Raw genomic sequence first — 25,081 nt, 5'->3', positions numbered from 1 at the left:
AAACAACGAGTAACACAGTTTCACAGCGTTTGAACGATCTTAGGTCGGGCGGCAGTTTAGGGCGCGAAGCAGTGAGTCACAAGCACAAGATGATATTTAAGTGTTGGCTGTTCAGGGTTGAAGGAAAGCACGAACGAGGGTGACGCAAAGGATATCGGCCATGGGTGGGCGAGGTCACTCATGAGTCTAGTGACTCGGACTCACCCAGACTGAAATAAAGCCGTGAGTCTGAATGAGCCCAGGTGAGTAATATTTTGGCAATTTTGAGTTCCAGTTGAGGACAATATTCGCGAGCGTGAGTCCGAGTGAGTTTGGCTCAGAAAAATTTTGGTTAGTCCGAGTGAAAGCTAAGCGCAAGATATCTTTCATGAGTTGCCGACCAATGATTACGCGCACCGCAATCGAAGCGCGCCACAATGCGTACCACTCCCTCGTGTCATCGTCTCTTTACGTCGAGTCCACAAGACATTTTGGCTTGGTAGTGCACCGACTAGATATGAACGAGAGGCAAAGCTATCCGCCCAAACGGCGCAATAAAACCGCTTCGACAATCAGCGACGTGTGCAGTAGGAACGGCGTCCAAAAGGAGCAGGTTGGGTCACGACTCCTTGCATCCTGCCTACACTGACAAATCGAGGAGGGAGGGAGCGAGCAAAGTGCTTCTGATTGGCTCCACGAGGCGTCGTTTATTCGCGCAGCACGTTCCGAAGGACAAGGCGAAGCAAACACGCGACATGCCGTCGATGTCGGGCATGCCGCTCCGCTCTTCCTAGAATACTGCCGACTGTTCGGTGAAACCAGTCTTGACTGTATTCCCACAGCTTTTCGGCTTCTACAGAATAGTATAGGCTTGTCCATCCGCTCTTGTCGGGAGTAGAAGGTCACAGCCAATGCTGGAAAATTTCTCTGCACTGCGCTGTTGGGTGGGGGAATACGGATGAATGGATGGTTGAACTTTATCTGCAGTCCTGAGAAACGCGACTGGAGCGCATTGGGCTTCCCCTACGGTGAGGCGGGCAGGCTAAGACCCCCGCATTATATATGCTCTCTGGACGGCCCAAAGCTGGTCCCCCTTGTTGGGGCCTGTGATGGTGGAGTACCGCTTGGCCGGGTTGGCTTGATCACTGCCAAGTAACGAGGGCCATCGAGAGCATGTGTTTTAAGTTAGCGACGTCCCCACAGCGGGAGCACGAGCTGGTAGTGTAAGTATTTGGGTAAAGTTTATGAAAGAGGTCCATATTTGAATATGAATCTGTTTGTAAGAGTCTAAGCGTTATTGCCTGGGCTTTGTACAGTGTTCTGTGAGGCAAGGTGTATATACCCTCTTGCTTAGGTAGAAGTGCGGCGTGATTTAATTGTACGTATTGGGCTGATCTCTATTGTTCTCCCCAGCCCACGACGTTGGACGTTGTGGGCTGGGGAGAACAATCGTGGGCGCGGAACGTCATACCTCGTGCCTTGAAGTGGACCAGCTCGTTGACGTTGGTGGGGCCTCCTTCAAGATGGCTCAGGTGAGCAAAGAACCACACACACACACACACACACACACACACACACACACACACACACACACACACACACACACACACACACACACACACACACACACACACACACACACATAAAAGATGAGGTTAGAGATGTCTTTTTTACCGATAATAGGGTCTGCTTTCTTGGCAATTTTACCGACGGCGAAGGCACGGTCGGCTGCCCGGGAGTCACTGAATATGTTCCCACACTTATTGTCAAGGAGAGCAATGGCGATGACCACATACTCTGCCGCGTTCGATGAGAAAACATTCGATCGATGCTGCGTTGATGACCGAACCAGCTTGGTTGACCGAGATCACTGTGTCGTTGTTGCTGTTATCGTGCTCAAATATTAAAAGTAGAAACGATAAGGGATGGAGCTGCAGTGAAGCTAGCGCCACACGTCATCACGGTTCGTCCGGCGAGCTTGCGGTTGACAGAGCCTCCTGGCGAGGGGTCAAACTCAGGGGCTTCAAACCTTTCATCATTAATCGTTGCAATGGTTTGTCGAAGGCTGACCGTCAAGCGATGTAGTTTTGTTCGTTCATGTACCTACGCCTACATTTTTTTATTTCGGTGTATTTTTTTTAAATGTAGAGCTTAAAATGTGCATTACACAGTGCATAAGTCTATCTGACTGAAAAACACTCGTCATTTGCGCAATTAGTTCAGGAGGGCCCTATCGCTTGCTAGCGGTCTGCAGCACGCGTTCTCCTGCTGACTGCTTATCTAGTTTCGCGAGCATAACAAGCACGCCTGGACATGACGCCATTTGAATTCTATATAGATATTTTTTATAATTGTAAAGCTGGCTTTCCTGCTATGCAGTTTGTCCTACTAACGGTTGCTATTGCCACTTGCTGCAAACAGCGCCTTCAAGCACAGTTTGCTTGAGATATATGACGAGAGAAACGTATACACACGGCTCTTTTGACATAAACACGGATAATGGACAAGCCCCAGTACATGCATCTACTTATAAAACCTTGTCTCCACTTGAAGCAAAACATGTGTCGCCATGAGGTGGACGAATATGCAGCGCAAGGAAATAATGAAAATGATCTATTGCAGAAGCAAACTTGAGCTGGACGTCCTACACGTGTATGAAGGCTGTATTTATTCTAAGCGAAAGTTGTTGCTTTGACTACGCATGAGAACGACCCACTGATCGGTTCATACTCGCGACTTTGTTTTGTTTTTCGTTTATTCAGATTGGTGTCGCAGTGATCATCAGATCAATACCAAAGTCCAAAAATAATGCTTCTGGCATTGAAATGTCTTGCACACACGCGAACTCACTTCAACTTAAACGAGAGCGTGGATTCGAGTTCCGGTCACTGCGGCCGCATTTTGATGGAGACAAACTAGAAGGAACATTCGTGTGCTCATTTACTCATATTTCGGCGATCGTTAAATGTCTGCCCCGACGGCGTGCATCGTAATCATAACGTGGTTTCGGCAGGTGAAACCCCAGTATTTATTACTAATATCTATTCAATACAACAGAGAAACCATCAGTGCTTTGTCGCGGGCCCTTTCCCCGTCTTCCGCGTCGGCTGGCAGAGAGAATACAAACATTCCGTCGACGCCCTTCTAATTCGAGCGGTAGCCTTGAATAAATCAAGTGTTAAGTATTGCTGCTATGGAAATTCAGCGTGCAAGCTTGGTCGTGTTTAATGCACTTCGAAACAATTAAAGGCACGAAGGGAAATGAATGTTGGTGCATAGACGGAAAATGTGCACGTCATGCTTTCTTGCCCACGTTTATTTCGTGGTGTTTCCCTACGTCAAATTAAAGACATCGATGTTACCACACGGAGACGCACGTTGATGTTCAATAAATAAAAACAATCAGAACAACACGGCGCCGACAAATCTAACGTCGCTTCCAAAGGAACATAAACAACAATGGTTCTCAGCCACGGATGTTTCGGGGACCCCTTTTGGGCTGGTGGAAGTTTTGAGATCCATCACTGTGGCAAAAGACGAAAGAGTGTGGGGGTGGTATAAATTAACAAAATATGCATCGTGAATTAGGTGTCACTTATTTCTCCCTAACAAACAATGGTCAAACTCAAGTGCCAATCGATCTCAACTGCGTGTCAGTGACTTGTGCGGTCGGCAGCCACATTCAACTTGTTTCTAGCTTTATTTGCTCGTCAAATGTGTGAGCCCATTAAAAAGTATGCTCCCACACATATGTCGTAGAAAGCTGCAAGAAAAGCTTTGCATCTATCTCAGGGAGAAGGGGCGAAACAAAGAAAGCTCCGCCGCAATACACTGGTGCAAGAATTGGAAGGAGCTGATCACAGGCTTTGATGTACCTCCCCCCTAACGGGCCCCCTCCCACCTCCCCCATAAAGAAGCGTTTCATCGCTTTTCATTTTTTTTTGTTTCGAGAATGGGTTTCGCAGACCCCCACTTCAGACCCACTGGCTTATAGTGTCGCATTCTAAAGGCGCCTCGATGAACTCTGGCGCCGAGGCTCCCTACGCCTTCTAACCACGCAACCTCCTTCATACATCATCGAGGTGCGATGCTTGTATGGACACAGTGAAGTCCAATGCCCCGGTATGCAGTTTCTAGATCCTTCCTTATTCCTCGACGCACTTCTTTCTTTCACAGTTACCGGGCTGAATTGACATTTTATTTATGTTTACCTGGCGTAGATAAACGTGCGCTGATAGTTTGTACGGCATCAGCCAGGTGGCGTCGCTGGCGTCTTTGTATGAAGACGGATGATTGACGTTTAACTCCACAAGCTGGACCGTAAACGCCCACCCGGAATACGTCGTGTTAGCCCTAGGAAACGCTATTCACATTCAAAATATTAGACCCGAGCAGCTTCTAAAATGGTACAGTCTCGCTTCTTTGGCCCGGGCCTTCTCTCCTAGCACACTACGGCAACCGACGAGTAATGCAAAGTTGTATACGATACACGAGGGGGCTCTGCCGGGGATCGCGGCTGACCTCTGAGGGGCTGGCAATGGCCGACAAAGAGGATGTTGTTTTTGTGTAGGAGAGAGCTGGCGTATCCTCGTCGAGACAAAGGGAGCCACCTTCAATGAAGCCGCAAGGAGGCAGGCACGCCGCTTCGCCTCCGCGGCGGCCTATCGTCGGTTGGCTCTGCTTTGACAGGAGCCGATAAAGCGGCGCCCTGGACTTCGCCCGGGCCGTGCTTCAATCGCGCCAGAGATAACACTAGAGAAGCCTCTTTTTCCCAGTCGACGCTCGCTCGCGCGGACATCGGAAAAAGTGCCCCCATATTTGGCCCTTTCATTGGTCGACTGCGGCAACACAACGGCCGACCGCGGCGGCTTCACAAGTGATCTGGCTCGACGTGATTTTCCGCGGAAACCGCTTGGCTTCGGCTCAAGCTCTCCGTAGTGAACGGCGCTTCCGGCTGAGCAGGTGAGGCTGCGTGTTGCCATGCGCTCTCCCCCGGCCATTACCCTGCAACGAGCGCCTTCATTTTTTTCTTTTGTTCCGAGTTACGCATTGCAACGGTACTTCGGTACTTGGTGTTAGTCCATTGGGTGACACTACAGAAGCACGCCTCGCCGGAACAAAAGGACGCACGTTAAGGTCCCGTGACCATAAATAGCCTGTCGTGAAGAGCACACAGAGTGTTCCAAGTTCGGCGGAGAAGATGCACGGCGGGCACGAACGGGAACCGAAACCGATCTGTTCGCCTTCGCAGTGCATTCTAGAAAGGGCACGGCAGAAAAATCTACACAGCTTAAGAACAGGGCTCTAAGCCGTATAATTATCAACATGTCCACTGCAGGGCGGAGGCCTCGCCGCTGAATTTGCTCTGTCAAGCGCAAGCGGATACAGTTTATGCCAGCCAATTTCTCCATTTGATCACCCCACATCTGCCAGCGACGCTTATATTATCTCTTGGTATCCATTCTAGCTCGGTTATACGTCCCTCGCATCATGTGAACTGCCCAGGTCTACTTCTTTCTCTTTAAGAATATCGGCTATCTCTCACATCCAATTGGATATCTACCCGTCTCCTTATGTTATGCCTAACATTTATCCCTCCAACGTTAACTGTGTGGTTCTCACTTCTCTTCCTCCAATTTCTTCATCATCAACCATCTTTCCGCCCGATGTATCAGTGTACGGAATGTACAGAAAGTGTTGCTGAGATACCCCTCCATTACTCTTTATTCTCATGTTTTCTCTACCTAGTTGTTTGAATGCTTTTCTTAAGCATGCAGTGAACAACAATGCTATCTGATCTCGTGGCCGGACACCTTCCGCGATATTAATCTTTCTGCTTTTCCTGGGCTGAAGCAAGGTAGAGTTGTGAAATCTTTGCAGATGTATTAATACGTTTATTAAGCGCTTGCTTCTTCACGATGCAATGCATCTGACACTGGTGGTGTCTTCACTGAGACAAAAGCATTTTTGAGGTCTATGAAAGCCATGCACAGGGGTTCGTTGTATAGTGCAGATTTTTTTTCATTTACTTGATTGAAAACATGGTAGTTATTTATTGTGGCATATCCTTCCCTGAGCCCATCTCAATCTATAAATTATTTAAAGTCAAATGTGTTTGTTATGTCCTATTCAAGATTACTTTTGGGAATAGTTGGTACAATACTAGAAGTAAGATGGTCAGTACTTGAGCTTTTAGATTTCCCTTCTTGCGTATTAGTGCAGTATTAGCGTTTTTTGTTTTGTTTCTTCAACCAGCTGGCACATACGCAGTCTTAAAGGCTTTTTGTAGCATGTCGCCAGCTTCTTATAAGCTCCTAATCTCCAATTTTTTTGATCACTTCCACTGTAATGCGGTCTTCACCGTGCCTTCTTGCGTGAGACACACTTTGCAAGGCTTTTCTAACATCTCTGATGTTTACACACGAAACTACAGCATTCTATTTAGCGTTGGTTTCATTCCAAGGTGACTGTATATTTTTTTACTGTGCAGCTTTGAGCAAACATCTTCTGCCTCCTTCGGTGTATCAGTGAAACTGCCGATAATTTCTTCCTTAACTTTCACTGCACGCATATTGGTCCTTCCTACAATGAGTTTCATTTTAGCTGCTTATATTCTGCTGCCTCGATCTCTGACTTTATTCAGCCCCGTACTTCATTCATTTTTGTGTTGTTGTTGTTGTTGTTGTTGTTGTTGTTGTTGTAGATCGGTTTATCTCTATTTCATCTCTATTTACTCTGGTTATTTTGGTCTGCTGTCGTTCTTGTAGTAGGTCATTAGCGGTGCGAGACAGCTTCTCTATTTGTCGCCTATATTGATCTGTCTCCAACTTGAAATGCTAATGCGGAAATCCGCACAGTTACGCTTTGGGTCATTTCATTAGTTTCGCCATTTCGTTCTTGTAAGACGCGAGGCCGAGCAGCTGTGAAATGCTTATGGTCACACGACTACCGACGAAGCGAACGGCGGACACTTGCTTCTTTTCCATCCTCACACGCTTACCTCCCGGTCATATTTATCGTTCACGTACAGCAGGAGGCGCACATAACTTTTACAGGAACACTGCTTTAAATGCTTAACGAACCAGCATCATAGCTACAAGTTAACTATCGTAACTGCAAAATAAGCGCAGCAGGGGGAGCGTTTATGAATGACAAACGTATAGGGAAAAGCTTTACATCATTTACATATGCGAGAGCCTTCAAGTCAGCAGGCCATCAAGTAAAGAAAGACTGCTGGTTATGTTGTGTGCGTGTGTTCGCGTCACGGTTATGTAAGCGCTCTTACATAAGCTTATAATTTCATTAGCGAGGGGTATGTCTTACAACATTAACGTACAACGTGGCAGGAAAAACATAAGGAATAGATCATTTCTGGACATCAGCCTTTTATTGCCACAAACAAGATATTATGAACTGCAACAGCCTTTGATTTCAAGCTTGACTCAGCTGTTGTGATGAGGAAAAGGCAATATCTATTATAGAATGTCCGTTGGGCGTCATTAGAGGTCGACAACCTTCCAATAGTTCAGCCGATAGTTCAAATTTTTATAGCCGTGCTAAGATTTTTCCCTTTATTAGGTTGTGACGCCATTCTTTCAGACTGAGTAAGTCGTAAACCCAAAAGTTTTCAGTGACCACTTTAAAGGCTATTGAATTTGTGAAGCTTCGTTGGATCCACAATACGTGCCTTTGGATTCAAATGTGACCTTTAAGTTTCTGTATATTCTGCGGTTCATGATGGTCCAACCGTGCACCACTGACTATTTACCAATGCCTTAAATATTATCAGTTGGTCGTCGGTCCAATTAAGGCGCGGGGGAGAAACAACTGCACAGAATTACGAATTTCATGCTTCATGCTTTGTATTGGCATATGTCTTCATTGGTTTAAGTGCCCGTGGAACAAAAAAGAGAAAACTGACTGGAAATTAGCATATGTGCGTGTATATTTGTGTTCGTTGAAATATTTTGCGTCAATGAGAGCATAATAGAATGGTATAACAATTCGGAAAAGAAATTTTTCTGTTACACGACACGGTACAACCTCATGACTATATATGTGAGTCTACGATTACATTTTTGACCATCAGTGTTTTTTGACGTGCTTCTAAACGTAAATGCGTGTTCACATATTGCCCTCATCGAAATGCAGCTGTGATCAAATCCACGAGCTGACAATTTTTTATGGCAGTGAGTCCAACTTCAATGGAATGACGTGGACATAAATTGCTCTCGTTACAATGACGCCCCCAATGTGCGAATTGCGCATTGTCGGTCCTCAACGCCGGCTTCTGCTCTGCTAGCACATGCGTAACAAACAAAGCATATGCACAGTGATGCAATCGCTGCGCCCATTAATATCTTGAAACAAGCCACTTGTGCACAGTACACAAATCTTGTAAACAGGAAGCTGTTGGATACTCCATGAAATAAATACATTACTACGGGTTGCCTTTTCGTCAAAATCAATGAACTTCTGGCAACAACAACAACTACGAGATGGTTATCGGTAGAAAGGGTAAATGCACCGATCATATATACTGAGTTTCAACTCATTCCTTATGATCTAAAAAAGAAAAAAAAAACAGGTTTGAAACTGTGTTATGAATGTAGCCATAGCCAACAAGAAACGGAAAATGATGCACCACGATGTCATGCAAAATAGGCCCTCATTATGCTCCTGCTTCGTCAGAATATTCGCAGCATTTATGCGGATTCTACGGTTTGTCAATTTCTCGGTAAATGACTTGATGGCTCGTACCCAACACGCAATGCACGGCTCCAGCGTGAAGTGCGATAGCAATGTGGCCACAGTGGAAACGACGTGTAATGTTCATAGTGTCGCGACCGTATATTTACACGAATTAGCGGAGCGCTAGAATGCCGTAGTCGTGCTGTCCCGTTTTCGAAGGCGAACCCGTGGATAGCCCTTGAAAAATCTACTGTCACTTTTTTTTTTCTTGTTAAGCACGATCATTTCCCCTAAGTGTCGTCTTATGCGCCACCTCGGTGGCGCATGCCAGTTTGTTTCAACAAGCAGAAATTTCCTCACATTGCGTCAAATGGTCACACGGACTTACGTTCAGAACACTTTAAATCGAATGTGCCTTCCCCCCTCCCCCCCAAAAAAGGAACGCTGCACTGCAACACACCAAGCGCCACAACAACATGCCCTAACACACAAACAAGACCCCCAATTGATGTCTTCACTTTGCGGACACAAACTGGAGGCTTGTTTCGTATTTCACATCTTCAGAAAGCATTGCCGTCGCCGTGTGGCCCTCGGGCACATTGCTTCATTAGTTTCTTATCTGCCTGTGCGGCACATTTCGCCAGTTTATGTGGTTTATAGCTTTGACTATTATTTTGAGCCCCAATATTAAAGCAACGTGCTTTTTTTCTTGCTTTCTGCCCGTCTTTATTTTGTCCTTCCGCTTTTTTTTTTTTGCGGGCAGGAAATAACGCCGCGGTCCTTCAGCGGTATTTACGACGATCCTGGTCGCCAAACGTAAACATCCGATTGCTCTTTTCCTTTAGCAACAATATATTTGCATTCTTACGACATATATATGGGTCAACGCACTTCCGGAGCAACTAAACTGCGTGGCGATATTCCTCGTACAATAACATACATGTGGCTGTGCCCTGCAGCACTGATCGCACTGATGCTGGCGTTCACACTTTTTGTACATCTTGATCTTTATTGTGCGCTTTAATATGTTGATGTGAGACATACGTTCAGATTTTAGCGTCGATAACGTATTGGCAAGCAAGTATCTCAAGCATGCACGTGCGCACTACAGCACGTCAACCAAACGTCTTCATTACGAACAGCCGACTTTTCCCATTTAGAAATGACAGCCCATAGAATGTCGCCTTTTCCCACATCCTTTGACGTTCCCCGTAATTTTAGGAAGATCATCAGAAGATGATTGACGAGGCCGTTTGTGCAGCAGGTACCTATTTTAGTTACTGCCGCGGCCACGGACAGCAATTTGTTCAGGACGGTGCAAGGAGCGGTCTGGAGACAACGCTCGCTTGATTATTCGTCTTGTGCGGCGAAAAGCTCGAAGGTCAAATTATTATGAGAGTGCATATAGGTGAGATTGCTTTAACGACGGACACGATACGGTTTATTTCTGCACAGCAGCGAGTGCTAGCCAAGTACGCTGGTGAACTTTTTCGGTAGCATAAAGCAAAGGCAGCAATACAATGGGCTACTAAGTTGGTTGCGAAACTTTATTGTGGTCCTGCAAGGCGCGCGTTATAGCGCGCAGCGGGCGACTCCCACGTCGAGACCGTTAGGCCAAGCCTTTCGGCAAGGACAATTAATGAATCGTGAGAAGACGTCTGAAATTGCACTTTGTCATGTACTGCCATTAATATATTGTCAACCTGTAATTGCAAGGGGTACCTGATGAGTTACCACGACTTCATCTCATCGTCTGTGTTAAGAACTACATCCAAAACGGGCCAATCTGTCCTGCTCTGAAGAACTTTTTTTTACCTTGCCATTGCTTTATAATAAATAACAACGCGAACAGTGTGCGAAGATAAGTGTTCCAGAAAAAAAATTTTTTTAGTTCAGGTGGCATTGAAAACTATATATATATATATATATATATATATATATATATATATATATATATATATATATATATATATATATATAATCTGTCACGACAATTTGCAAAAACATTTGTAAGTTTGTTTTCCTGCAGAAACGGATTTCGCAACCGAACGTTCTCGCTGCAAGTGCCTTCGCCCCAGAATATTTCAGCGAACGAATGCAAGGAACGTTGTCAACAGCTGCTGCGAGGAGGTCGTGCCTCGCGCTAAGCTCTGCGATTTGGTGCTGAACAGAAAAAAAAATAGTTACGCTATAGTCTATGCTCTGGGCTGCGGGAAAGTGTACCAGCTTGTGCATGAGCAGTACCCTTTTTTTTTTTGTAATGTGTCGATTCACCTTCGGTTTTACCATAGTCCCATCACTTTCTACAGAGCAGCTTGAAGGTGCTTAGACTTTAGGATAGCCCTTCCGTTCGACAGAGTTCGTTCTGTCCTTGGTGTTTCCCACGTTAGGATGCAGCGACAGGTCGTCGAAAGGCGTTACTTTTAACGGGCAGTCGCCGCGTGCCGTACCGTGCTCGTGTTCAAGTAGCTGCGAGTCGAAACACGTGGCATCGTAAGCAGAACTGCTATCGCTCTTATCGTCCGCATTGAGAACGCGTGGTCTTGAGGCTGTTTGCACGAGCTCGCCCTTTGCATGTGCTTCTCTCTCCTCGGGAGTTGTGGAGCTCGAAAACAGGCGATCCGTTGGAAGCGAACACATATTTCGGAAGCCGAGTGCGGCTAAGGTTTTCCTCCTTATTGATGGGCGACGCGCTTGATTTGTGAGAAGAAAAAATTAGAAAGAAAACATCAAAGAAAACTGGCCAGAAAGCGAGAGGGGTCTCACTTTAACAACTTTCCCCTTTCACGCTGCCGAATGTGCTGTGTTGATATCTCTTCCCTCTCTCCTCTCTATTTTTCATCTCCCCCATCCTCCTCCCATGCGCAGGGTAGCAAACCGGCTGCATATAGGCTGGTTAACCTCCCTGTCGTTCTTTTCCTCCTATTTTCCTTTCTTCCACTTTCGCGCGCATGCATGCACGTCGGACATTTCGAGCAAGCGTGGGCAACATTAAACTAGCGTCGTGGCATTGCGTAGTTATACGCCGCAGGTATGCTATAAGCATCAGCCAACGTAAAGGTTATCCTTTGGACAATAACCAGGGACTGGAACTGCAATGCATGTTTGGGCACCCGTAAAATAGCAGCAAAAAAGCAATCGGTGCAATATCTTTGTCGACTGCTGTTACAGTGCGTTTCATTTCGTTTTCTCAAATGCGCGTCAAGGTTGTTTAAAAAAATGCACTTGGGGGATTGCCAGAGTTAAAAAGGCTCCACCCACAGTAGCCAGGAAGCCTCATGTTTATGAAAGTAGTTTCTCTCTCTCTCTCTTTCCCGACATTACCCTTCGTGTTCACATATTTAAATATGTCGTATATTTGGGATGAGATCAAATTGCCATCTAGCACAGTGAAGGCGGGCATGTGTCCGAAAAAAAATGTGCCTGTCAATTGTAGTCAAGAACGATAAATAGAAAGTACTTCTTGTTCGGGGACCTGAAGGATGGCACTCTGACAGAGCTTTCTTTATTTTTTTCTTTTTCGCGCATCACCGGAAACGCGTGCCTCCGTGTGTTCCATCGTCCTTACTCTCCTCGTGTTTTCTTACAGTATAATTTTTGCCAACAGAGACCCTCTTTAGCGGCGAGGTAGCCCTGAAGCGTCAAGCGCTCGGCCGTAAACTCGGGTTCTGCACTGTGAGCCTGTTTACACCGTCGCCTGCAGCCGCTCATATCGTGCTTCGAAAACAGAACGAAGCGCCATTGCGTGCTTCGCATTGGCAGCACCCTTGACGGAGCACGCTCCTTATATCTCAGTATGGACGCAAAGTGGATTTCCAGTCATTGTAGAAGTGAAGAGGCTGACGCAAAAGCGAAATTATTTCTTTCCGATGCCGTCTTCCTCCACCCCCAGTGTGAGGTATACCATACCGGATACTAGCATAATGGTTATAATCCGTGCCTTCCTCTTCTCCCGCTTTCCTTCTATTTTAGCACTCACAGATGAGATTAATTAAGGTTTCCCGGCATGAAACCAATGACCTGCACTAAGATCGGGCACAAACAATACCCCGGCTGTAACACTTCAGAGAACGTAAACCTTGTGTGTGCCCCCAGTAACGACTGATTGGAAGGAGAAACCTTTGGATGCGCATGATAACAAGTTGATCACGTCCAACCTAGCTTCAGTTATGTGTACAGTGTACTGATACCGTAGGCAAACGAACGAAATAATCACTAAACAAAAGGCAGTTGCAGTTTACAAGTGAAACAGGCGTGGTATGCTCGTCTCTGAAACTATTGTTGTGAATATACCACGTAGTGTGTACATCATCGCGCAAACCAGCGCAACACATTGTAATGCAATACTCGGCAGTCACCAACCATATCCATAACACATCGAGAAGCAGCAGCAGTTCTTTTTTCTACATTAAATATTATTTTTCTTGAGATGTCTTCTATTTAAAAAAAAATGTACGACGCTTCTTAAGACCACTTGCTCTCATTCATATCTTCCTCAAGATAAAGGGCTTCACATTTCGCGCACCAGCCACTGTGAATTGAGCGGCACACAAATATATATATATATATATATATATATATATATATATATATATATATATATATATATATATATATATATATATATATATATATATATATATATATATATATATATATATATATATATATATATATATATAGCTAGAACTCGCCCGAGAATTTTCAGACGGGAGAACAGCTGGAGGACGGGACGCGATGCTAAGCTTAAGAATTTAAAATTTCAAAACGATTTCTCGTTTTCGGCACACATCGAAGTTTAGTTTCTGGTGGGTTTGACGCACATATGCAGCTTCCAATGCACCAGCAGTGAACATGAGATTCGCGCATACAAAAGGAAAGCAAGGGCGCTCGTGTTCAAACGCTCGCTCTGGCGACTGGCGTTCCCACCGGTCATGCGAAGAGACGTCGCACGGCCACCATTGGATGGACGATCCTTCTTTATAAAATTACAAATGAACGTACGTTTAGGCAAGCTCTCCAACGCGTAGTATACACAAAGTGTCGCTCGGAGCCTGTGTGCGGACTCTGGGGGACGTCGTGTATGTACACACTGCTCGAGCAGGAAATGAGCGACCGCATCCTGTGTTTGCACCGCGCCGCGACTCAGACGGCCGACGGGAAGGCTATCACGCATTGCAAACAGGGAACATAGCCATTGACAGCGGGTGCTTCGACGTGACCGCTGCGTTCAACATTTTTTTGCGGCGTTGTTTTTCTTCTGATTTTGTGTTCTGCATACGTTTCCTTTGGGAACATTAGAGAGCACAACTGCAGACAACCGCAAGATCGAGAGACACAAATACGGGCTCCCGTTTTTCGTGCATGTCTTGCGAATGTCCACATGCAGTTGTGTGCTCTATGTCCCCAAAAGCTATGCATTCATCGACTCGATCTCCTCAGAACAAAGTGACTCGTCAACCGAGAAACAATAGTGCAGTCTTTGATTGTTAGCATCATTATTGATTGGGTAAAATGCATTAATATGGCGAGGTGAGGAACACTTTTTGCCCAAGAGCTCAGTCGAGCCTCGAACGACGCTTAGATTGAGGCGATCATGCACGACAAATCCACAGTAATCCGACGGCTTCGAACTGCGAAACAAATTACATGGCCGCAAAAGGGGCACCGCACCTCGATTCGACTACTGCCGGAAGATTCAATAACCTTGTGACGCCGGCGAACGTATAGCCGTTTACTTTCTACCTGTCTGGTCACGTAAACGCGTAATATATATACGGATGACGCCCGCACTAAGAGACTTCGGCTTTCAAAGGCAAGAGCAAGCGCACTTCAAAAGCAGACAGTGCTTTGCAGACCGTACCACGCGTGATTCGCTCAGGGTATATCTCCGGCGATGTGCGGAAGCCAGCTGGGAAACTCGTCACATTGTTGCCTTTCTAGCTATCACAATGCACAATTATGGCATGGCAATGCCCGTCCGTCTAAACATTGTACATTACCGTAATTTCAACTTCGCGTTTACAGATAAAGCTAACTGAGTTTTAAAAGAGACGAATCGTGTTAGTGGGCCGCAGGGAACTGAGTGGTGTCGTCGAACGCACGACCAGAATGATTTAGCTCCCCCCCCCCCCCCCCCATCGTTTGGCAAAGTCACTTATAACCCAGTTAACCAAATGACTTCCTAAATGTTCCCTTATGCACGATACTTCCAATTATAAAGTTGTAGATCCCATTGAATAAAGTGGGCAGCTTGCACCAGTGGTGTAAGGTCGGACTACAGCGGAGCGAGTGGTCGACAAACGTGTGCGCTCATCCATGTCCGCCATGTCATTCTGTTCTAAATGCGCAACCATAGCAACCTATACCAGATGGTCGACCTATAGCAAGTTCTTACTTAGCAAGGTTTCATTTAGCTTGCTTTTTCTCTGTAAGATCCAAGTTGTAGCACTATATTAATTAGTCTGATATTAATTAAAGGTCATCTCTCTCTCTCTCTTTGTTACTTCTTATTTCTCTCTGTGTCTCTCTCCTTTCTCTTCCGTTGATCTTTCATGTTTAGAAGAGGTGTGTAACGATTTCGAGTACTTCGTACTCAGCTATTGGAGGGCAATGAGCCGTCCCTAAAATATCTGCATTTACTTCCGTTTCCCTCAGAAAGCAAGTGCAGCGAAGAGACATCTACGTTTCACATCCATTGCATCAACTTCAATAGCAGTACTGGCCAATACCTTGTTATCCTCCAAATTACTATGCAATACATAAACATGTACTCTATTTACCGTAACTTCTCGGATGTACGTCGCCAAAAGCAAACTGTATTTTTATTTCGAAGATGAAGAGAATGAAGACAGCGCGCGCAAGGCGAGTTACTACGTGCGTTGCACGTGCTAAGCGCAGCTTAATTGTCATGCAAAACGACGAAATGAGAACAAAAAAGCTTAAACGGTTCCGCTGTTGAAATAATGTTTTCAGCTAAGTACGACAGATGTTCTTGCTCATTTCCTCAAAGAAAGCCCGCGAAATGCAGAAAACAACCGTGTGATAACATCACGATTTAACCAGCCCAAAGTGACTGATCTGGAAAAGGCAGTCGCATGTCTCTGCACCAACAAGAGAAAACTAATTTTTCATCAAGCCGTGCACCTCTGTTGCCAACAAAACATACTACAATATGCAGGGGCGTAGTCAGAATTTTTTTCGGTGAGAGGTCGGGGAGAGTAATTTGATTGATATGTGAGGTTTAACGTCCCAAAACTACCATATGATTATGAGAGACGCCTTAATGGAGGGCTCCGGAAATTTGGACCACCTGTGGTTCTTTAACGTGCACCCAAATCTGAGCACACGGGCATACAGCATTTTCGCCTCCATCGAAAATGCAGCCGCCGCAGCCGGGATTCGATCCCGCGACCTGCGTGTCAGCAGCCGACTACTTTAGCCATCTATATGCGTTCATGCGTCTGCTTGTGGGTGGGCGCACACCAAGGCAAACAAAAAATGCCAGAATGGGGGGGGGGGGGGAAGGACGTTAAAGCGACGTTCAGATCGAGCCGTATTTAGCCTCTCTCTTTTCGACAATTTACATCTTCTCTCTCACAACTCCCCATCCCCTTCGCCAACTCTAAGTAGCAGGCTGGAATACAGACTTAGTCCGATTTCTCAGCTTTCTTCCAGAATGACGGTCGGGTGTCTGGGCTGCGCTTGAGAGACGTAACGGCGTTAGCTGGGTTAACTTCTTGTGACGACCATTCTGCGTGGAGTGTTCAGTTTCCGCAAACTGAACGGGCCCATTATATAAAGTTCGGAACACCTGAACGCACACAGTCTACTAGGACCTGCAGGTGTTGACCGTCATCCACATCAATTGTACGCAAACGGAGCGAGCGCGCATATGTCTTAACACCTGCGAGATCCGTCCAGGCCAGGGGCCGACATGACGCCTGAGTAGAGTACTTTTCCAATGCAGTCTGAAGCGCTGATGTGGCTCTGTGCCATGGTCTCCTGAAAATACAGTTGTCATCGACGTTGAAATAACCAAAAGGACGTGTTCCTTCATGAATGGCTAAGGTAGAAACCCTCGTTTTTACAGAGATTTTTTTTTTGCAGGGATTTGTTGTTGCACGCTTCAAGCGCTATCTCTCTCACTTTCGTACTATAGCGAGCTCGCTGAAAGCTACGAAAGGAAGACGGTGACAAAACGGGAGGAATACGCGTCCCTTCGTCAGCACTCGTCCTAACCTAAAGCACTTCCTTCTCTCCAGTGGGCGCGCGGGCACGTGCTGCCATCCCGCGGCTGCCACGGTAACTATGCAACTCGCAGTCTCTGGCCGTGGACTTTGTGTTTATGACGTGTCTATCTGCATTTGGGGCATCATTTGCCGAGAGTAGAGGGAACGATATCTAGCTTACTGTGCGAGTTTATTGCAAATTGCAGGCCATGCACGTGCTGCGACTTAAATGTTTGAATCGCGTGTTCTCGATGACAAGAAATGTGCCTACCGATAAGCAGCATTTTCTGACCACGCTGCAAGTGTTGCAAGGCTCCTTTAAAGTGCGGCTTACCCCAAAACCATGTTTGCAACAAAACGCCGCACCTTTTTCACATCTTTGCAGAGTAAACTGACATCCGCGCACGAAACTAGGACGAGGAAAATAGAAGAGACCAGCGCATTTCCTACTTTCTCGCTGAACAACGTTTCACACAGCATTTTCATCGTGGAGCCTTATCGAACAGCCGAGCGGAACACTTTAGCAAGGATGACGGTAGGAAAACCGAACTTGCGTCGTGAAATGCTATCAGAGACTGCTGAGCGGGCAGTTATAGGCGCTGCGTGAGACATCTAAATACGGCTGCTTCCCAGAGGCACGTTGTGAAGGGTTCTTGTAGCACAGTCTGCGTGCGCAGCCGCACGCTGGAAAGCGGGACGGCCGCTATCTCTCGATTGCCCGCACTTGGAGCGGTCGAACGAGGGTCTCGCCTCGCAGATAAGTGAAGTGCCCTGCTCGCCTCCTTCGACAAAGCCGCGAAAGTTACGTCTCCTCCGAACTGGCACTGTATAAAGTCAACTGCGCAAGCTTACAGACCACGAGCACGCGCCAAATCTGCGTGACCTGGCTCACCTATACCGTTGACCAAACCTGGGGATTCTTGTTATTTTTTCACTGGCACGTCGATATTCTTCTGCCACGCATCAAATTGTAATTTCATTGTTTTCGTGAGAAGCGCTTATCTGCAATAAGCTTTGATAACAAAAACGGAGTAAGTAATCACGCAGTGACTCGAGCGGCGTGCCATAGGGTAGACGTCACTTCAGGGGAAAGGGTTGTTAACACTTTGCTGACTGCCCCGCCGCGGTGGTCTAGTGGCTAAGGTACTCGGCTGCTGACCCGCAGGGCGCGGGTTCGAATCCCGGCTGCGGCTGCTGCATTTCCGATGGAGGCGGAAATGTTGTAGGCCCGTGTACTCAGATTTGGGTGCACGTTAAAGAACCCCAGGTGGTCTAAATTTCCGGAGCCCTCCACTACGGCGTCTCTCATAATCATATAGTGGTTTTGGGACGTTAAACCCCACATATCAATCAACACTTTGCTGACTCGAGAGAAGCACGCCGCCACGGTGCTGCCGAAGAGCACGTCGACAGAAAGATGGAAAATATCTGTGTTCAACGAGAAAACCAGCAGCACGCCAATTGAGGGAGGAATGCTTCTAGGCGTAACGATGCAATCGATCACCGCTGACCTTGAGGAAACGTACACCGAAGACACACTTAGCCCCCTTGTTCCGTGAACTTCAGCGGTTTACTGCACCTTCGACGAACGATTGCTGCGTTTTACCTGGCGCTTACCATAGAAGATTGGGTAGCAATTCTGTACCCGTGCGGGAAACGGCTGAAATCAAGAAATTTTGGGGGAAACCAAAGAGAAGGAGGGCAAAGTTGCGGGGCAAAATGAGCGCACAAGTTTTCCTCGCGGCTGGACTGGCGCTGGTGGCTTCCGCGAAGTGTTTCATTCGAAGCAAATAGGGGAATAAATGTGTCAGTACGCGAGACCCTAATGGTTGCCATTTCCTTCTCTGCTCCTCTTTTTATGCGCGGCATAGAATACTGTTTTGCAGTTTAAAGGGCACCCACCAACATTTTTGAAACGCAAACTATTTATTTGTCCATTGGATATATATATATATATATATATATATATATATATATATATATATATATATATATATATATATACACATTGATGGCTCGGGATATCTCTGGCAATGGTCAGAGCCCCCACTTCAACAGCTTCATTGCTTTAATCAAGTAATGAATACATCACTGCCGAGACAGCATCAGTGCATACTGAAAACCCACCATAACTTCGAGTGGAAATGACGGAGATCGTATGCTTTTGGTGGGATGTATTAATGTAAGACGACATCGAGTGATTATATTAAAAATGAGAAATCACATGCGTTTATTTTGCGTGTCTCTTTCTCACATTTGTACAGTGCGAATTTCTATGAAAGGGAACATGCGAGCGCGTAGCTTGCGCTCTGTCGCGGCTGCCTACAGCACCACCAACCGATAAAGCAAGTGCGTCCGCTTGTCGCGCCATCCGTTAGCAAACGAAATAAGTCATGAACGTTAGACAAGCACTGCTAAATTGTGCTCCCGCTCTGGTCTCTCAACGGGTGATGCCGCCAAAAGCGGATGCGCTTTCATTACCTGTCGGCTGATGGTGTTGTATGCAGCCGCAGCAGAGTGAAGGCGACGCGCTCACGTGTTTCCTTTCATAAAAATTGATACTGTACATACGCGTACGTATACATTTCGAAAAAGTTAATTCGAGCGCGAAAACTTGACACGATCACTCACGCACACACCCATGCATCAAACACACAGCGCTCACTTCCAACTGATTTATTCATAGCTCGAAGGCTTGAATATATACAGGACACATTGTGCGCGCACACACACCAAAGAAGACCAACAGAATACATTATCAAAACGTACACTTAATCAATGTCATAGCCTTGGAGCGATAAACTGAAGTTCGCTTGATAACAACGAAATTCAAGGGGCGCTTACACAGTGATCTTTATTTTTTTCAATGAAAAAGGCCTCTAACACTTCACGTGCAGTTTTACTTGCGCTTCTGCCTAGAATCTTCGTCTCAGAAAATCGTGCGTCACAACCACACGAGATGACATGCGCAACCAGGTGCGCATACTTGTCATCTCTTTTTGTTAATTTTTGGGCGTGTTCCCTTAATCGGTCATTAATACACCGTTCGGTTTGGCCAATGTTCACTTTTCCACAGGATAAGGGTATGGAGTACACAACCCCCGTGGAACACTTAACAAAGGCCCTCTCATGTTTCTTCTGACAGCCGCGCTTTTTTCTATCGCACACACGTTGGCACAGTCTTCCAATTTTTTCTGGTGCGGAAAACACCGTCGGTACGCCGTGCCTGGCCGCGACTTTCTTAAGGTTGTGCGAGACCTTATGAATATATGGCACAACTGGTGGCTTGATCCTTAAGGGCTGGGTAGCAGTCATCGCTTCCCGTTGCTGAATCACTTCTGCAGAAGTGATTCAGCAACAGCCGTAACGTATACATATACGGGACATGACGGCGACGGCAAACATCTACCTATAGTGTCCATATATCGCAATAATAAGCAACGCACCCACCGTGTTAACAATTAGCGCGTAAGGTAACGCCACTAAGCTCGAGGACGCTTCTTGGATTACTACTACATCAAGCACATTTCGATGGAGATCAAATAAAAAATGCCCGTGTAATTACGTTTACGGTGCACGTTGGAGGACCCTAGGGCGTCGAAACTTATCCGGAAAACTTCACGGTGTGCCTCATAATCATACCGTGGTTTTAGCACGTAAAATCAATACTATAGAAAGCAACATTGACTATAGATGCAAGAAAGTCGGAAGGGGCGCAAGGAGGAGAACCGGTGATTTTCGCGTTAATATTAGGGACTAAGCACCTTAGAGTCTCGGTTTGTCGGCGTGTCATGTCGTCGTCACGGTCCATCATAAACGGATATAAGCCACCCAAATGGGACAAATCCCACTACTGGCCACCGGTCCATGATGTGCACATTACGAGTTGAAAGATCGTCATTACTGCGTAAAACAATACGTTTGGCCTAGCAGCCGAGTCAGATTCGTATACTGAATTAACCAAGTCGCTCGGGCTTATTATCTAAAACTAGAAGCACAAACGTGAATCTCTGCGGTAAAGTCATCGACTGTAACGCCACTTCTTAGAATATCTCTGCGAAGAAATGTAGCGTTAGTGGGCCGGTGGCAAGCAAAGTGTAATCTGCTGTGATAAATACAGGGGCACACTGCATGCATGCTTTGCCCCTACCCAGGTTTTCAAGTCTCACTGCGTAGTCTTCTTTTCTAGTCTTTTGCTCTTACCGAGCTAGGTCAGTTCTTGTTCAAAGGACGAAGCGTCTGTTGTGCGCGTGCTAATTGCTTTGCCAGATTTTGCGTTTCCGTTTGTGGCCCTTAAGCTGCAGTTGTCGGTTGGCTTTGCGAGGCACCCAGAAGCGTCAGTTATGCGTATTTCTAGGAATTCGCTCCTCATCGCTCGTTCTTACGGTGAGATTACACGAAGGCACGCGCCCTTCCGGCGGCTGCTCAAGAGATAAAATTCGGTGGTCGACACGCAAGACGGCTCTGCTGCTGCCACTTGTACGGTATAACTCCTTACGAGTGGGCCACGTAGCCATGCATGGGGCCTCTCCTTGTTATTGCACAGTAAGCTACATGGTTCATTCTTCTGGAGCTATTGTAACGCGTACTTTGTTTTCATCATGCATAACCACATGAAATGGTGTCACTCGGCCAGAATGTACAGGGACCTTCACGGTTGTCTTGAAATGTTCAGAAAAATTTGGTCGCACGACGAGCTTATTCTAGGTCCACCGTGGTGGTGCAGTGGTAATAGTGCTCACCTGAACCGAAAGTCACTAGTTTTATCCCGGCCGCGGTGGTCGCATTTTGATGGAGGCTGGCACGGTTCATCTAATTCCAGATCAACGACCGACGGATCGTGCTGGCTGTTCTCGTAGCAGTGTGATGGTTCTTCGATTTTTTACTTCAAGCGTTTCGTATTCTAGATACAAGTTCGCTCAACAAATCATTCAATCTTTAACCGATTTCACTGCTTTGTTCTTCAACCCTTAGAACAGCGGGACATGCTAATCAAAACCTTCTTTTTCTTCTTCTTTCTTTTTACGGACACAGAATGCTCAATAATAAACTCTTCGCTTCTGTCACGAAATGGTTCAGATTATTATTTCGAGACAGTACATTTACTCTTTTGAATTGTGAAATGGTGTTGATGAATCAAGCGCTGAGTCTTCTCGCGCAGCCTCTCTACACTGATTTAATGGGATGGATCAGGCGATTGGAACAAACGCTGCAACCAGCACAGGAGTTGAGAGCTTCTGCGTCTCTCTAGGTGCAGGTTTCTGTTTTACATTCCCGTGCCGCAAGCAGCACTTCTGGCCGCGTTAGTGTCCTATACTGCTTGAATTTCTTGCGAATTTGAGCGTTACCTAAACAGTGGTCCTCGTATATATGTGTTGCAGACACGTCACCGGCCGCATGTGCACGTCGTGTGCGCGACGCCTAGGATGCTGAACCTCCCGGAACGAAGGAGAAGCCGCAGCGGCAGTGCCACAGCCATGAAGCGCTGCCAGACTTTCTGCATGCGTGTCAGCATGCTCATCGCGCTCGTGGCCGTCCTGCTGGGCGCCATGTGCCTCATCATGCTTCGTTTTCCCGAGAAAGACGTGCACATGTCTTCCACTGACATGCGGCTGGTCGAGGCCGTCTCCAACGTGTGGTGCGGCGGACAGGAATTCGTGTCGGCGCATCCGTTCAGTGTGTACCGCGTCAATGATCTTCCCCCGGCTGTTCCGGCCAACCACATCCATCACACCATCGAACTGTCTACCAGTGTGCCCTCGGGAAAGTTCCACTACCTGCGCTACTACTTGCTGCCGGGCTCTAATGTGACGGCCGATGTGATGGCCGACGAGCCCGGCGGAACGGTGCATGCCGTCCGTGGCGAAGAAGAACTGCAGAGGTGCATCCGTACGCTGCAGGAACAAGCCGCAGACGAGGATAGCTCGGAGGAAGACGACGACACGCCTAGGCGCCTGCCGGGATACTACCGCTGGGCTATCAAATCGAAACGCGTCGATCCGTCTACCACACTGGACGCAGCTCGTCTCAGCTTCCGGGCCACTGCGGCCGACCTCTACTACGTGCTTCTGGTAAACGAGAACCAATCGTCGTCCTCACTGGTCAACTTCAACATCCGCGTCGACTTGAACCGCACCGTGTTCGGAGTGAGCCCTCAGGACGTGGTGTGCCTCGAGCAGACGCACTGCGTGTACCACGTCCACTTCGGCGCCGAGGACAGGCTCATCCTGCACGTGCCACGAGAGAGAGACGCCGGCAACGCAGTCTTCACGATAACCACGTCGTGCAGGCCTCGCGTCTTCTTCTACGCGCTCCTGTTCATCCTCATTCCCATTCTCTTCCTGGTGTTCTTGGGTGCCGTCATACGGGCTTTCAGTTACCTCGCAAATACCTCGTCGACCGACGAAGGCAAGTACCTTCGCTTCCGGCTCTTCGGCGAGGACGAGAGGACGCGACGACGTCGCAGGCGGCTCGAGGAACTGGTGGCGTCGCAAAGCCGGCCAGTCCAGGAGTGCGTCGGCACAGGTGTCGCGTTGCCCGCCGATCCCGCTGCCGAGCACTTCCTCGTATACCACGTGCCCGGCTTAGACCCGCCGCCCAGGACACCGCCGCCTTGCTACGCATCCCTGCAGCCGGAGCCCGTGGCCGAGGACGAATCTCTGCTCGGCGTCTCTGTGGCTCTCGTCGATGTCCCGACACCCATTCAGCCACCACGCTACTCCGAAGTTTTGCAGCAAGAGACCGCTGCAGACTTGCTTACTCCTTTGGAGCCCACCTTAGCACCCGAGAGGATTGTCAGAGAGTCCGCCCCGTCAATCCAGCCAACGGGGTCGACTAACTAGCCCGACGTCTGATTCACACGCACCACGTCAGCTCACCCTGTTGAAGAAACGTCATTTTCAGCAGCAGAGAGACTCGAGACTGTGCCGCCTTGCATCATGCTAGCTGTTTCTGTGGGAACGACAAGGAACATCGGCGAATGCCACTCTCGTGCTATCGGCAGAGTGAAAAAAAAAAGACACGCGTGCGCGCGTGACACCGATTTACATTAGTGACAGAGCATTATGGTGTGAGGACACTGTTGTGAGCCCGCATCATCAGCCGGAACTATAGAACGCGCAACCCTGTGACGAACTGAATTTTAGTAGTTGCACCATTTACGTTCACGAAGGTGCATTTTAGTGATGTGCCAGTCCAGCAAAACACCATTGACAAATCACATTTGGGCACCACACACTCTCGCTATAAATAGTATAGGCTTTCCGAATTTACGTCCTCATCGCATCTTGTTCCAGTCAAATGAGCTCGAAACATTTGCAGTTGTTTACTGTACCACGTAGACGTGAGGACACTATATTAACGCTTCGTTTACAATAAGCATCTATTGATTTATGAAAATATTCGTCTGTTCTTGATAAATCCACAAAATGTAAACACACAACGTGCGAAGCGTATACACGTATTCATATCTAGTTAAAGCCGGGAAATGAGCCTAATGTGAAGGTTATTCCGGAAGTGCTTGCAAGTGTTCGAACGGCATCATATATAGGAAATTATTGTTAAGATAACATGAACAGTGAACTATAAGTGCCCTCAAAACCGCATTTGCTCGGAATGCACAGAGTTCGCGTTCGAGTCCGGGATATCATGAGCGAGTCTTGGAGACATAATTACAACGCGAACATATGCATCTGTCCTTCGTGAGATAACTGAATGACACTTTATAATAAAGTCTCCACACACAAAGAGCTTATTGTGTCATTCCCAGTCGGTCTTTCTTCCCGCGTCATTCGAGGCTGTGTAAATATGCATAGGCGTGCGCGGTTGGGGGGGGGGGGGCGTAAAGCTAGCCCTATACATTGACATGATAGGAAGGGGGCGCTGCGACAAAGCCCCCCTCCCTCCAACTTCTGGAGGGGAACCCTGCGCATGCCTATGGAAATATGTGTGGGCGCTCGATAAGCAACTGCGCTCTCTAGAGCTGTATGAACTGATTTACTGATTAATTTTTCGGTTGCTTGATTGAACACAGCGTATTGATCCATGAATTAAACATCCTAAAGTAACACAGGGGCTACGCGAGTGCCACCGTAGTGGAAGGAGCCTGGATTATTTCTGACCATGAACTTGTTCGGTTCCTTTCCCTCCTTTCTGCTATGTCTTATTTATTTCATAAAAAC

The 25,081-nt window shown here is 47.1% G+C and overlaps 1 protein-coding gene across 1 annotated transcript; it reads left to right on the top strand.

Annotated features, from left to right (window-relative positions):
* The first annotated feature begins 4,658 nt into the window (after window positions 1-4,658).
* On the top strand, window positions 4,659-24,083 carry LOC119185380 (uncharacterized). The gene is made up of 2 exons (XM_037434424.2): window positions 4,659-4,941; window positions 22,283-24,083. The coding sequence occupies exon 2, from the start codon at window positions 22,328-22,330 to the stop codon at window positions 23,741-23,743; it is 1,416 nt and encodes a 471-aa protein (XP_037290321.2). The 5' UTR covers window positions 4,659-4,941; window positions 22,283-22,327; the 3' UTR covers window positions 23,744-24,083.
* The last annotated feature ends 998 nt before the right edge of the window (window positions 24,084-25,081 follow it).

The sequence above is a fragment of the Rhipicephalus microplus genome, chromosome 1 (genome assembly GCF_043290135.1).
Source record: "Rhipicephalus microplus isolate Deutch F79 chromosome 1, USDA_Rmic, whole genome shotgun sequence".
In the NCBI taxonomy this organism is placed as follows: domain Eukaryota; kingdom Metazoa; phylum Arthropoda; class Arachnida; order Ixodida; family Ixodidae; genus Rhipicephalus; species Rhipicephalus microplus.
This window is presented reverse-complemented; position numbering and strand designations above follow the sequence as displayed.